The sequence below is a fragment of the Podarcis vaucheri genome, assembly GCF_965113315.1.
Source record: "Podarcis vaucheri genome assembly, chromosome: 2".
NCBI lineage: Eukaryota > Metazoa > Chordata > Lepidosauria > Squamata > Lacertidae > Podarcis > Podarcis vaucheri.
The window spans coordinates 126533827-126547847 of NC_138760.1; the positions used below are offsets into that span (position 1 = coordinate 126533827).

At 46.0% G+C, this 14021-nt stretch overlaps 1 protein-coding gene across 2 annotated transcripts; it reads left to right on the forward strand.

The window, feature by feature from the left end:
• Window positions 1-1798: 1798 nt before the first annotated feature.
• Window positions 1799-13052, forward strand: LOC309524622 (uncharacterized protein). Of its 2 annotated transcripts, XM_082209397.1 has the most exons (6): window positions 1799-1925; window positions 3980-4403; window positions 5262-5340; window positions 6623-6702; window positions 7824-7950; window positions 10453-13052. In XM_082209397.1, exons 2-6 carry the CDS (start codon window positions 3987-3989, stop codon window positions 12642-12644), a joined length of 2895 nt encoding a protein of 964 aa, XP_082065523.1. In that variant the 5' UTR covers window positions 1799-1925; window positions 3980-3986; the 3' UTR covers window positions 12645-13052. The 2 variants fall into 2 exon arrangements, with proteins under 2 accessions (XP_082065523.1, XP_082065524.1); XM_082209398.1 differs by lacking the exon at window positions 3980-4403 and having other exon boundaries at window positions 1805-1925.
• Window positions 13053-14021: the final 969 nt, after the last annotated feature.

Below are 14021 nucleotides of genomic sequence, written 5' to 3' on the forward strand. Positions count from 1 at the left end.
CTTAATGGGCTTAGGATTTTATTTATGTTAAGTGATGAATTAATATGTTCAATTCCATAAGGTGAAGATCTAAGGATGTTAATGTTTAAGTTAAATTTCATAAAAATTGGGATTTGGAAAACCGTTAAAAAGACATGCAATGAAATTCAACCAAGGGGAAGCGAGGAAGTCACTTAACAAAGTTAATAACTGTAATTTTTCAATAAGGCTATGTTTTATGTTTGTTTGTCTTGTGTGTTTGTTTTTGTTTATAATATTGTGAAAACTAATAATTTTTTTGGAAAAATAAAACCGTGGCACCCAGAACTGGACACACCAAAGCAGAACAGAGTGGAACTAGGATTTCCCTTGATATGGACACTACTTCTGGGGATGCAGCCTAGAATAGCACATTCTAGGGCAAAAGATTCCTGATTTTTTTTTTGGGGGGGGGGGTTGGACTGGATGTTCCGGCTCTGCAATTCCATGATTCATTGCCCCCTTGGCTCTTTTGCTTTCGAAGGAATGCAAAGAGATATGATACAATAATCTTTACTTTCATTGTCCCATACAGAACAACGAAACTGTAAAAAAAATATCTACATAAGACATTCAAAACCAACAAGCCTGCTATCCCAACCCGGTTAGCTCCCTAAAAACTCAGATACCCCATTTTTAAAATACAATATACAGTGGTACCTCAGGTTACAGACGCTTCAGGTTACAGACTCTGCTAACCCAGAAATAGTATGTTGGGTTAAGAACTTTGCTTCAGGATGAGAACAGAAATCGTGCGGCAGCGGGAGGCCCCATTAGCTAAAGTGGTGCTTCAGGTTAAGAACAGTTTCAGGTTAAGAACAGACCTCCAGAACGAATTATGGTAAGTTCTTAACCCAATGTACCACTGTACTCCCATAGCGCATAGCTGTCAACTTTTCCCTTTTCTTGCGAGGAATCCTATTCGGAATAAGGGAATTTCCTTTAAAAAAGGGAAACGTTGACAGCTATGCCAGAGACTCCTTACACTGCGTTTAAAACCAAAATCGCATTTGGATTGAAACTGTTTCCCAGGCGGCTAGTCCTAGTCTTTATAACCCTGCACTTTCTTCCAGAAGGCAGAAGCTGAAAGACATCATTTCTGGGGTGCGCACTATCCTGCGCTATCTCTGCAGCTTTCTTATGGTACCTGGAAGCATAGATTTGATCCAAGGTGGGAAGAGGGAACCCAGTTATTCTCCCCGCAGTCTTTACAACCCTGGACAGCCTTGTTTTTCCCCTGACCGTGCAGCTCCCAAACCACACACACAGACCATAAGTTAATACACTCCACAGTACAATGGTAAAATGCCATCAACAGGTCCTTTGAGAGATTGTTTTTCCGGAGGATTCTCAGAAAATATAACCTCTGCTGTGCTCTCTTCATCAGGTCTTTGCTGTTTTCTCCCCAGGTTAGGTCATCTCTCAACTCCATTCCCAGAAATCGAAACACCGAGACCTGTTCCACGCACATCCCCTCAATAATGAGTGGCGGAATATTCAATTTACATTTCCTAAAGTCCACAATAATCTCTTTTATTTTCTTTTAAGTTAAGGAGTAAGTTGTTTTTCCTGCGCCACTCCCCCAACTGCTCAATTTCCTTCCTATAGGCCGCCTCCCCATCTCCAGCTGTGATCAAGCCAACCACCACTGTATCATTTGCAAACTTAATGATCTTATTACTGGGGTATTTTGGGGAGAGGGAAGGAAGGTGCTGTAAGGGTTAAAGTGAACCGGATGCATGCAGAGGGAGGAGATGTGGGGGAGAGGAGGAGGAGTTAGAGGCGGGGCCCGGAGGGGGTGGGAGATAAAGCACCTCTTTCCAGTCCGCATTCTCACGAGCGGGGCAGGACGCAAAGCGGGAGCCTTTGTCTGACCCGTGTTCTGCACCAGCATCCGTCTGAACCTGGTGAGTGTCCCTGATTTGGGTCGAAGGGGTTTCCCTGGGCAGTGGGGAGGGTGCACCGGAGGCCTCTGCAGATGATCTAAATTGGGGACATCCCCCCCCAAAAAAATAAACAACCCCACGCCCAGGTCAGGGAGCGGCGCGCCTTGATTTCTTCTTATCTGCACAGCCATGGGGAGCCGATCTGCAAGGCTGAGCTGCGCCATCAAGTTAATCGGGCACCGACACGCGTCTGCGCCTTCACACGTGACAACAAAGGCGCGGGGCTCCAGCGGGAGCTGAGCGGGTTGCGTTGTTAGGAAGGCTCTTGGGGGGTGTCGTGGCGCACCGCTTCCAGACCTGCAATCCTGCGTCCGTGCAGGTGGGAGGCATGCGAGAGGAAACCAGCCCGACCGGTTCCTTTGTGGAAGGCCAATGTAGCTCCCCGCCTGTGAATGGCCTCGGATCTGCAAGTGCAAAGAGGTTGCCATGGAGACCAATGCGTGGGATGGGGGGGAGTGCGCCTTCTCAGGTGCAGAACAATGGGTCAACGTGGGTGGTCCGCTTAGGTGAGCTGGGAGGGGAGATGCTGGAGGGGAGATCCCCCTGGATCCCAAATGCGTCAGTGTGGAAGGAGAGACATTGGTTGCCCCTCGGGCAGCAAGAAACCTGGGCACACCCGGGAAAGGGTGGTGATGGGATTTGGCAGGTTTCAAATAGCTCTTGCAACGTTACACAGATTTCAGATACAAGGCAAGATTACAAATTAGATGGACTTACAATATGCAGTTTTAAAAGTTACTGGTTTTCCTGGGGCCACCCTCCTTATGGGAATGTTTCTGTCCAGCATTTGTAGGGTTAAAGTGGGGTTAGGAACCATAGATGATAAAGACAGGATGATTAATTGGGTCGCATTGGAGGAAATACAATTTAAAATTATGATTTATATGGATCGAGAAAGGAAGATTAATTTGATTCGCTGGGGAAATGTCAGGTGAATGTCTAAACAAGAATGGGACATGCAGAGCTGGCGGGAAAAGGAATGAATGGGAAAGTATTAGAAATTAAGGGAAAGTGTTTTACTACGAGCAGCAAAGGAGGGAGGGGAAAGAATCCTATTTTGGGGGGGGATGGAAAGTCAATTGTTAAATTGGTGTTAAATTCCAAATTGATTTGTTAATTTGTTTTAGAATTTGGAAAATGAATTCAAAATGAATTGGAAATGAAAGGAACCATAGATGATTACAACCTTGCATGATTGTTGTTGTTGTTTAGTCGTTTAGTCGTGTCCGACTCTTCTTGACCCCCTGGACCAGAGCACACCAGGCACTTCTGTCTTCCACTGCCTCCCACAGTTTGGTCAGACTCATGCTGGTAGCTTCGAGAACACTGTCCAACCATCTCGTCCTCTGTCGTCCCCTTCTCCTTGTGCCCTCCATCTTTCCCAACATCAGGGTCTTTTCCAGGGAGTCTTCTCTTCTCATGAGGTGGCCAAAGTATTGGAGCCTCAGCTTCAGGATCTGTCCTCCCAGTGAGCACTCAGGGCTGATTTCCTTAAGAATGGATGGGTTTGACCTTCTTGCAGTCCGTGGGACTCTCAAGAGTCTTCTCCAGCAACATAATTCAAAAGCATCAATTCTTCGGCGATCAGCCTTCTATATGGTCCAGCTCTCACTTCCATACATCACTACTGGGAAAACCAGAGCTTTAACTATACGGACCTTTGTTGGCAAGGTGATGTCTCTGCTTTTTAAGATGCTGTCTAGCTTTGCCATCACCTTTCTCCCAAGGAGCAGGTGTCTTTTAATTTCGTGACTGCTGTCACCATCTGCAGTGATCATGGAGCCCCAGAAAGTAAAATCTCTCACTGCCTCCATTTCTTCCCCTTCTATTTGCCAGGAGGTGATGGGCCCAGTGGCCATGATCTTCGCCTTGCATGATATATGAATGTAATGGTGGAATGCAGCTAGCAGGCTTGGAGAAGTGGTGTATGTTTTCCCCAGGTTGATAAGAAAGGGAAAAACACGGAAAATCAAAGGGAGAAATAAGTTTTAATCAGCAACGTGGGTTTTATGCAGGTGAAAGATGGAAGAGCAAGAGACGGATGCCGCTGAAGAAGGAAGAGGCACCGATCCCATCAAAAGTGAGAGCAGTGAGGGATTCTGGGAAAGGAATGCACAGGGGATCCTGGGTAAAGAGGATGCCCTCAGCTCAGATGATCAGCACCAGGATTTCAGGCCGATCCGCTACCAGGAGGCCAAAGGACCCCGAGAGGTTTGCAGCCGACTCCACCACCTTTGCCGTTTGTGGCTGAAGCCGGAGAGACACACCAAGGCTCAGATCCTGGATTTAGTGATCTTGGAGCAGTTCCTGGCTGTCCTCCCCCTGGAGATGGAGAACTGGGTCAGGGAATGTGGAGCAGAGACCAGTTCCCAGGCGGTGGCCCTGGCAGAAGGTTTCCTCCTGAGTCAGGCAGAGGAGAAGGAGCAGGAAGAGCAGCAGGTGAGAGCATCTCAAGATCTTGTGATGGCCTTCAGGTGTTTTTGAACTAAATCTCTCATTGCCCCTGAGCAACGTTGAGGTGGGAATATTGGCTACTCCTGGTCCAGATAGTCCCAACAGACTCTGAAAGAGAGGGAGGGCAATATTACGGACAAAATGGAGTGACTTCAAATATGGATTCCTGAATAATATGCAATTGAAAAGGTTGACAACAGGGAATAATAATAATAAAATAATAATTTTTATTTATTCCCCGGCCAGAGCCGGGCTCAGGGTGGCTAACACCAATAAAATTACAGTAAAAACATAATAGGAAAAAACTAATTTAAAATGCTGGTTAAAATGTAATTTAAAATGCAGCCTGATTTTAAAAATAGCCCATAGATCAAAAACCGTAAGGGAAGGGAAACATAAGGGTCAGACTGAGTCCAAACCAAAAGCCGGGGGAACAGCTCTGTCTTGCAGCCCCTGCGGAAAGATGACAGGTCCCACAGGACCCTAGTCTCTTGGGACAGAGTGTTCCAACAAGTCGGGGCCAGTACTGAAAAGGCCCTGGCTGAGGCCAATCTAACCACCTTGGGACCTGGGATCTGGGAAAGGTGGGAAGTCCAGAGATTTGAAGGAATCTCTAAATATGGATATGTTATTTTGTTTTGTTATGATTTTATATTTGTAAAACCAAATAAAAATTATTTCAAAAAAAGAGATGGAGGGAGGGCACATCCCAAAAACCTCTACTTTAATTCACCAACATTCTCTGGGAAATCTTCCAAGTACTGCTCATGTTTTCCCCTGTGTCATTCTGTTTTCTAATACATCTCCCCATTCAATGTCCTCCAATCCTCATCGCTGTTTCAGGTAAAGGGTCTGCTTGCAGAAATGAGTGATTTCCCCGACGCAGAGAGATCTCTCTTGGATGTCAGAGAGAAGCCACTGGGTAAGGATCCATCGGTTGTCTCCATATGGTCTCTCTGTTGGTTTTGAAAGGGATCCGTGGCCTTTTTTGATCTGGCGAGGGAAGAGAGTTCAGTGTGCATGCAGGAAATAAACAACTACAGTGGTACCTTGGTTTAAGAACAGTGCTGTTAAAGAACGATTTGGTTTACGAATGACCGCAAAATCAGAAGTAGTGTCCTGGGTTTGCGAACTTTACCTCAGTCAAAGAACGGAATCCGAACAGTGGAAGGGCACCTCATTAGGGAAAGCGCACCTTAGTTTAAGAACGGTATTGGTTTAAGAACGGACTTCTGGAACGGATTAAGTTTGTAAACCGAGGTACCACTCTACAGTGGTACCTTGGGTTAAGTACTTAATTCATTCCGGAGGTCCGTTCTTAACCTGAAACTGTTCTTAACCTGAAGCACCGCTTTAGCTAATGGGGCCTCCTGCTGCCGCCGCACGATTTCTGTTCTCATCCTGAAGCAAAGTTCTTAACCCAAGGTACTATTTCTGGGTTAGCGGAGTCTGTAACCTGAAGCGTATGTAACCCGAGGTACCACTGTATCTGATTTTCAGAAGACATCTGAAGGCAGCCCTGTATTGGGAAGTTTTTAATGTCTGATGTTTTATCATGTTTTTAATATTCTGTTGGGAGCTGCCTACAGTGGCTGGGGAGACCCAGCCAGATTGTTGTTGTTGTTGTTGTTTAGTCATTTAGTCGTGTCCGACTCTTCGTGACCCCATGGACCAGAGCACGCCAGGCACTCCTGTCTTCCACTGCCTCCCGCAGTTTGGTCAAACTCATGCTGGTAGCTTCGAGAACACTGTCCAACCATCTCACCTTCTGTCGTCCCCTTCTCCTTGTGCCCTCCATCTTTCCCAACATCAGGGTCTTTTCCAGGGAGTCAGCCTTCTTTATGGTCCAGCTCTCACTTCCATACATCACTACTGGGAAAACCATAGCTTTAACTATACGGACCTTTGTTGGCAAGGTGATGTCTCTGCTTTTTAAGATGCTGTCTAGGTTTGTCATTGCTTTTCTCCCAAGAAGCAGGCGTCTTTTAATTTCGTGGCTGCTGTCACCATCTACAGTGATCATGGAGCCCAAGAAAGTAAAATCAAATAATAAATTATTATTATTATTGAGCAACCGAGTTTTATTCATTCCCTCCACAACAGAGAAGAATGGCTGCCAATGCCCATGTGTGCTTAGACATGCTTTCATTCGCCTCTGAGATAAGCATGAGCCAATGGCTTCACACAACCTTTGTCTCTCACAGGTGATGGGATGAAGCTGAGAAGATCTACTCAGACGTCTCTTCTCTGGGGAGGAGAAGGAGCTGCTGCAGAACCAGATCAGGTAAGGCACGAGTGGGGACTGCATTCTCATCTGTGTAACATTTGGGGTTTCACATGCCAGATGTAAAAATGGATGAAGTTAGTTTGTATATACCAGTGGTGGCGTACCTATGGCACGTGCGCCATTGGCCCATCCGCGTTGTTGTTTTGTTGTTTTCTTCTATTTCTGCTCCTGCTCCTTCCCACACTACTGCGTGCATCCGCTGCTTAAACCCAGAACTCTCCCCCCCCTTTTTTTTTTCTTTTGGTCAGTAGCTGGTGATTATGTTCCGCAATTGGTCTATTTTTCATTTTTCTTTCCTTTTTCAAAAATTTTATTAATTTTCCAAATTTATAACATCAAAAAACAAACAAACATAAATCCTAACTGTAATTCCACTTTTGTTAACATTTTTAGGTGACTTCCCCGAATCCCCCTAGCTGAGGTGTGGTGGTTAAGAGCGGTGGACTTGTAATCTGGGGAACCTGGTTCGCTTCCCCCTCCTCCACCTGCAGCTGCTGGGTGACCTTGGGCTAGTCACACTTCTCTGAAGTCTCTCAGCCCCACTCACCTCACAGAGTGTTTGTTGTGGGGGAGGAAGGGAAAGGAGAATGTTAGCCGCTTTGAGACTCCTTAGGGTACTGATAAAGCGGGATATCTAATCCAAACTCCTCCTCCTCCTCCTCCTCCTCCTCCTCCTCCTCTTCTTCTTCTTCTTCTTCTTCTTCTTCTTCTTCTTCTTCTATGTATATCATTGTAACAGTTTTCCAAAACTAATTTCTCATAAAATTGACTTAATCAATTAACATCTTTCTTTTCAATTTAGCTTTAGATATATTATTCTAGAACATCACATATTTAAATCCTAAACCAATCTGGTACTTGCAAGTGTTTCTGTTTAAATTATGCTGTAATCTGTTCAGATTGTGCAGATAAAATATCACAGGTAGAATTCTACAGGGTGTGTTGTTAGTGTGTGAAAAGAGTGATCCAAGGAGCCCCAGGTATGCACTTCCAGATGGGGGAGACATCAGGCATCATCCTGGCACCTGGGCATCTTCACTTGGTCGCAAGTGGCTGGTAGGCAGGTGCAAATAACACTGTATTACCTACAAGGCGAAAATGTTTTCTTTTTCTTTCAGGGTCCAATATCTTTTGAGGACGTGGCTGTGTGGTTCACCAAAGAGGAGTGGGCCTTGCTGGATCCTGACCAGAGAGCTCTGCATAACGAAGTCATGGAGGAGAGTGTAGGGATCCTGGCATCTCTCGGTGAGGCTCCCTCTTGGATCTTAATACAGTGGTGCCCCGCAAGACAAATGCCTCGCAAGACGGAAAACTCGCTAGACGAAAGAGTTTTCCGTTTTGGAGGTGCTTCGCAAAACGAATTTCCTATGGGCTTGCTTCGCAAGACGAAAATGTCTTGTGAGTTCCTGCGGGTTTTTTTCCCTTTCCCCCCCTTTTTCTAAGCCACTAAGCCGCTTATCAGCTGATCCGATCAGCAGATAAGCCACTAAAAGCCGCTAATAGCGCTAATCCGCTAATCCTTCAATGGGCTTGCTTCACAAGACGAAAAAACCGCTAGGCGAAGAGAATCACAGAACGGATTCTTTTCGTCTTGCGAGGCACCACTGTATATGCTTCAGGAGTCAGTATTTCTTTATGGAATGAACGGGATGCGGGTGGCGCTGTGGTCTAAACCACTGAGCTTCTTGGGTTAAATAAATAGGTACCACTGTGGCAGGAAAGTAAACCGCATTTCCGTGCACTCTGGTTTCCATCACAGTGTTCTGTTGCGCCACAAGCGGTTTAGTCCTGCTGGCCACATGACCCGGAAAGCTGTCTGTGGACAAACACCAGCTCCCTGGGCCTGAAAGTGAGATGAGTGCCACAACCTCAAAGTAGCCTTTGACGGGACTTAACCGTCCATAGGTCCTTTATCTTTATTTCTTCATGGAATGAAATTCACTATTCTGAGGTGGGTCAACAGCGGCTCTCCTTCAGTACCTGAGCTTTCTATTCCTCTGCAATTAACCTTGAATAAGCACGTACCTGTCATTTTCTCCCTCAATCTTCCACTCATGCCTTTCTAAACCATGGCTTTTGCAAGTGGAAGTGTCAGGTGTCTGTTTTTTGTGTGTGTTTAGGGCTTTGGGAAGGCAAATCCAAAGCTTCCCTCTTTGTACACACACACACACACACACACACACACACGCGTGCACACATACAATTTCCTAGAATGGGGTGGGAAGGAAGTTTCTGGGAAAGAAGGCTCAGAAACTCCCTTGTACAGCTGGATAGACCAGGGTACGGAAGGAAGATCATTGTAATAATAATAGTAGTAATAATTTATTATTTGTACCCCACCCATCTGGTTTCCCCAGCCACTCAGGGCGGCTCCCAACAGAATATAAAAACACAATAAAACATCAAACGTTAAAAACTTCCCTAAACGGGGCTGCCTTCAGATGTCTCCTAAAAGTCAAATAGTTGTTTATTTCCTTGACATCTGGTGGGAGGGCGTTCCACAGGGCGGGAGCCACCACCACGAAGGCCCTCTGCCTGGTTCCCTGTTACCTCACTTCTCACAGTGAGGGACTGCCAGAAGGCCCTCGGCGCTGGACCTCAGTGCCCGGGTTGAAGGACGGGGGTGGAGATGTTCCTTCAGGTATACTGGGCTAAGGCCGTTTAGGGCTTTCAAGGTCAGCACCAACACTTTGCTGTGCCTGATAGCAACCTATTGTAATTGACAGGTTTGGAGAGGGGGCTGAGGACTCTTAAAATAAGTTACTCCATCAGTGCCAGGCTGCAGAGGCTCGTCTGTTCCTGCACCCATGATGAGCCGCTGTGCATAACACAGCTAAGCCTTTTCTCCAGGCCACTGTGTTACCCTGGTGGAAATGGTGCACACCCCTGCCATCGCTCCCTTGATCATCCAAGCTTGCAAAGCAACAAATATCTTCAATATCAAGGATAAGAGTCTAGGGGTCTCTTTCAGGCGTGGGGGTCATATTCAAGAAGGGTTCCCCGTTTCCAAAGCTACCCTTAGTGAGAAATGGGGGTCTGTGAAGTATAATTAGTTCCAGCTAGCCCAAATCCAGCCATTCCAAAAATGAATAGTAAGTAGGTGCACGAATCATAGTTCTCAAACTGGGTTGGGTTGGGTTGAGTGAGAGTGATTGGCCCAAGACCGGACAATGAGATTCATCCCTGAGTTGGAAGCTGAACTCAGGTTTCTGTGGTTTGAAACCAATACTCTGTAGCACACCTGCTGCATCAGGAGAGCTAGTTAAATGTGTAAAGGTAAAGGGACCCCTGACCATTAGGTCCAGTCGTGGCCGACTCTGGGGTTGCGGCGCTCATCTCGCTTTACTGGCCGAGGGAGCCAGCATACAGATTCTGGGTCAAGTGGCCAGCATGACTAAGCCGCTTCTGGCGAACCAGAGCAGCACACGGAAACACCATTTACCTTCCCGCCGGAGCGGTACCTATTTATCTACTTGCACTTTGACGTGCTTTTGAACTGCTAGGTTGGCAGGAGCTGAGACAGAGCAACGGGAGCTCACCCTGTCACGGGGATTCGAACCGCCGACCTTCTGATCATCAAGCCCTAGGCTCTGTGGTTTAGACCACAGCGCCACCCGCGTCCCAGTTAAATGTGTACTTCCATCTATATCCACTCAGTTTTGCCTTTATCCTAAGTATGGAAGTCGTTAAGCTAGATAGGGGTCTGTTTCTTCCTTAGGCTCTTATGAGTTTCTCAATTCATTGCAGAATGTGATGAATCAGAAATGAAGAATAAGGAAGAACTACACGGAAAAGAGACCCAGGGCCGAGACAGCTGTAGGAAGCGAGAAGAGCAAAGGAGGAAAATCGAAGCAGAAAAGAAAGGGAAGACGCTTCTAAAGAACAGTGGCTTTTATGCAACCTCAGTCCAGGAAAAAACAGATGACAGAAAGCCATGTGGTAACTGCCTTGTTCAATGGGAAAGTCTTGGTTCAAAACACCAATGTAAATCCTACTGCAAAAATTACAAAGGGGAGCAACCGCATAGATGCTCTGAGTGTGGAAAAGGGTTCAGAGACAGTTATAGCCTTTCTTGCCATCAGAGAATTCACACAGGAGAGAAACCATATAAATGCTCAGAATGCGGAAGTAGCTTCAGTAGCAAGCAAAGACTCGTTTATCATCAAAGAATTCACACAGGGGAGAAACCGTATCAGTGCCTGGAATGTGGAAAGAGCTTCAGAGAAAAGTTTACCCTTTCTTCTCATCGAAGAATTCACACAGGAGAGAACCAATATGAATGCTTGGAATGTGGAAAGAGCTTCAGTGACAATTCTACCCTTTCTTCTCATCAGATAATTCACAAGGGGGGGAAACCATATAAATGCTTGGAATGCGGAAAGAGTTTCTCTCAGAAGTTACGTCTAACTATTCACCAAAGAATTCACACAGGGGAGAAGCCATATCAGTGCTTGGAATGTGGAAAAAGCTTCAGAGAAAATTCTAGCCTAGCTTCTCATCAAAGAATTCACACAGAGGAATATAAATGCTTGGAATGTGGAAAGAGCTTCATTAGTCATTCAAAACTTACTCGGCATCAAACCATTCATCCCGGAGAGAAATCATATCAATACTTGGAATGTGGAAAGAGCGTCATTAGTCATCCAAAACTTACTCATCATCAGACAATTCATACAGAGGAGAAACCATATAAATGCTTGGAGTGTGGAAAGAGCTTCAGACATAATTCTACCCTTTCTTCCCACAAAAGGATTCATACCGGGGAGAAACCATATAAATGCTTAGAGTGTGGAAAGGGCTTTAGTCAGTGCTCCCCTCTAACTCGCCATCAGAGAATTCACACAGGGGAGACACCGTATAAATGCAGTGAGTGTGGCAAGAGCTTCAGTCGGAAGGTACAACTCAGTGTTCATCAGAGAATTCACACTGGGGAGAAGCCATATCAGTGCTTGAAGTGTGGAAAGAGCTTCAGAAACAATTCTAGCCTTTCTTCTCATCAGACAATTCACACGGGCAAACAGCCATATAAATGTTTGGAATGTGGAAAGAGCTTTACTTTAAAGATGAACCTCAATACCCATAAAAGAATTCACACGGGGGAGAAGCCGTATAAATGCTTGCAATGTGGAAAGAGCTTAAGCAGCAAGGACAGACTCGCCGACCATCAAAGAACTCACACTGGTGAGAAACCCTTTAAATGCTCGGAATGTGGGAAAAGCTTCGCTGCGAAGATAAATCTCACTACCCACAAAAGAATTCACACGGGGGAGAAACCCTATAGATGCTTGCAGTGTGGAAAGAGCTTCAGTCAGAGCCACCATCTCACTTACCATCGCAGAATTCACACTGGGGAGAAACCATATAAATGCTTAGAGTGTGGGAAGAGCTTCAGAAACCGTACTAGTGTAATTTACCACCAGAAAGCGCACACTCCAGAGACACAATATAAATGCTCAGAATGTGGAAAGTGCCTCAGTCAGGAAGCGGATCTGGTCGATCATCAAAAAACGCATACCCGGGAGAAACCATATGTGTGCGTGGAATGTGGAAAAAGCTACGCTCTGGAGAATTGTCTTAGAAAACATCAAAGAATTCATGCAGGCGAGAAACCATATAAATGTGCTGAGTGTGGGAAAAGCTTCGCTGAGAAGTCAACTCTCACGACACACCAACGAGTTCATACGGGAGAGAAACCCTATAAATGCCTGGAGTGTGGAAAGGGCTTTAGTCAGTGCTCCCCTCTCACTCGCCATCAGAGAATTCACACAGGGGAGAAACCCTATAAATGCCTGGAGTGTGGAAAGGGCTTCGCTCAGAGTTCCCATCGCAATCTTCATCAAAGAACTCACACATCGATGGGCAGCGTATGGGAGCAGCTTTCTTCAGATCTCCAGCCTTTATTCCCACCAAAAAATCCATACAGCGGAGAACCCATATAAAGACTTGGAATATTAAAGGAGCTTTCAGAGCAGTTCCTTCTTTCCGCAAGAAGAAACCATATAAATGCTTGTAATGCGTACGGACAGGGCTTGTGCCAAGACACTTTGCGGAGGAATATTTTAAAAGTGCTTGGAAGGAGCTTCTGAAGAAGCAGAAATTTCCATTATCATCAAATAATTCACAGTGGTGGGTCATATCAATGCTTGGAGTGCAGGAAAAGCTTGAGTAAGAAAATGCAGCTCCCATCTCACTGAAGAATTCTCAGAGGGGAGAATAAGCAAAGAATAAAGTTAGTAGGTTCCTCCAGACTTGTTTGCAAGTAACAAGGGAGCAATATTTGTGTGACCCCTGCTCCCATCTTATGCTCAGCCTGTATATTTGTGTAAATAAAACATATCCGAAAGACACTGTCTTCTCCAGTCTGTACCTTGACTCTAAAGAACCCAAACCGCTGTGGACTCATGACAATCTGCAGAGAAATCAGAGATGAATAATAATAATACAGTGGTGCCCCGCAAGACGAAAAACTCGCTAGACGAAAGGGTTTTGCATTTTTTGTCGTTCCGCAATACGAATTTCCCTATGAGCTTGCTTCGCAAGATGAAACGTCTTGCGAGTTTGTTTCCTTTTTCTTAAAGCCGCTAAGCCGTTAATAGCCACTAATAGCCGCTAAGCCGCTAATAGCTGTGCTTTGCAAGACGAAAAAACCGCAAGACGAAGAGACTCGCGGAACAGATTAATTTCGTCTTGTGAGGCACCACTGTAGTAGTAATAATAATAATAATATTTATACCCTGCCCATCTGGCTGGGCTTCCCCAGCCACTCTGGGCGGCTTCCAACAAAATATTAAAATACAGTAATGCATCAAACATTAAAAGCTTCCCTAAGCAGGGCTGTCTTCAGATGTCTTCTAAAAGTCTGGTAGTTGTGGTTCTCTTTGACATCTGGTGGGAGGGTGTTCCACAGGGCGGGCGCCACCACTGAGAAGGCCCTCTGCCTGGTTCCCTGTAACCTCACTTCTCACAGCAAGGAAAGCGCCAGAAGGCACTCAGCGCTGGACCTCAGTGTCAGGGCAAAATGATGGGGGTGGAGACGCTCCTTGAGGTGTACGGGACCGGGGCCATTTAGGGCTTTAAAGGTCAGCACCAACACTTTGAATTGTGCTTGGAAACGTTCTGGGAGCCAGTGTAGGTCTTTCAAGGCTGGTGTTATGTGGTCTCAACGGCCGCTCCCAGTCACCAGTCTAGCTGCCGCATTCTAGATTAGTTGTAGTTTCCAGATCACTTTCAAAGGTAGCCGCACGCAGAGCGCATTGCAGTAGTCCAAGTGGGAGATAACTAGAGCATGCACCACTCTGGCGAGACAGTCTGCGGGC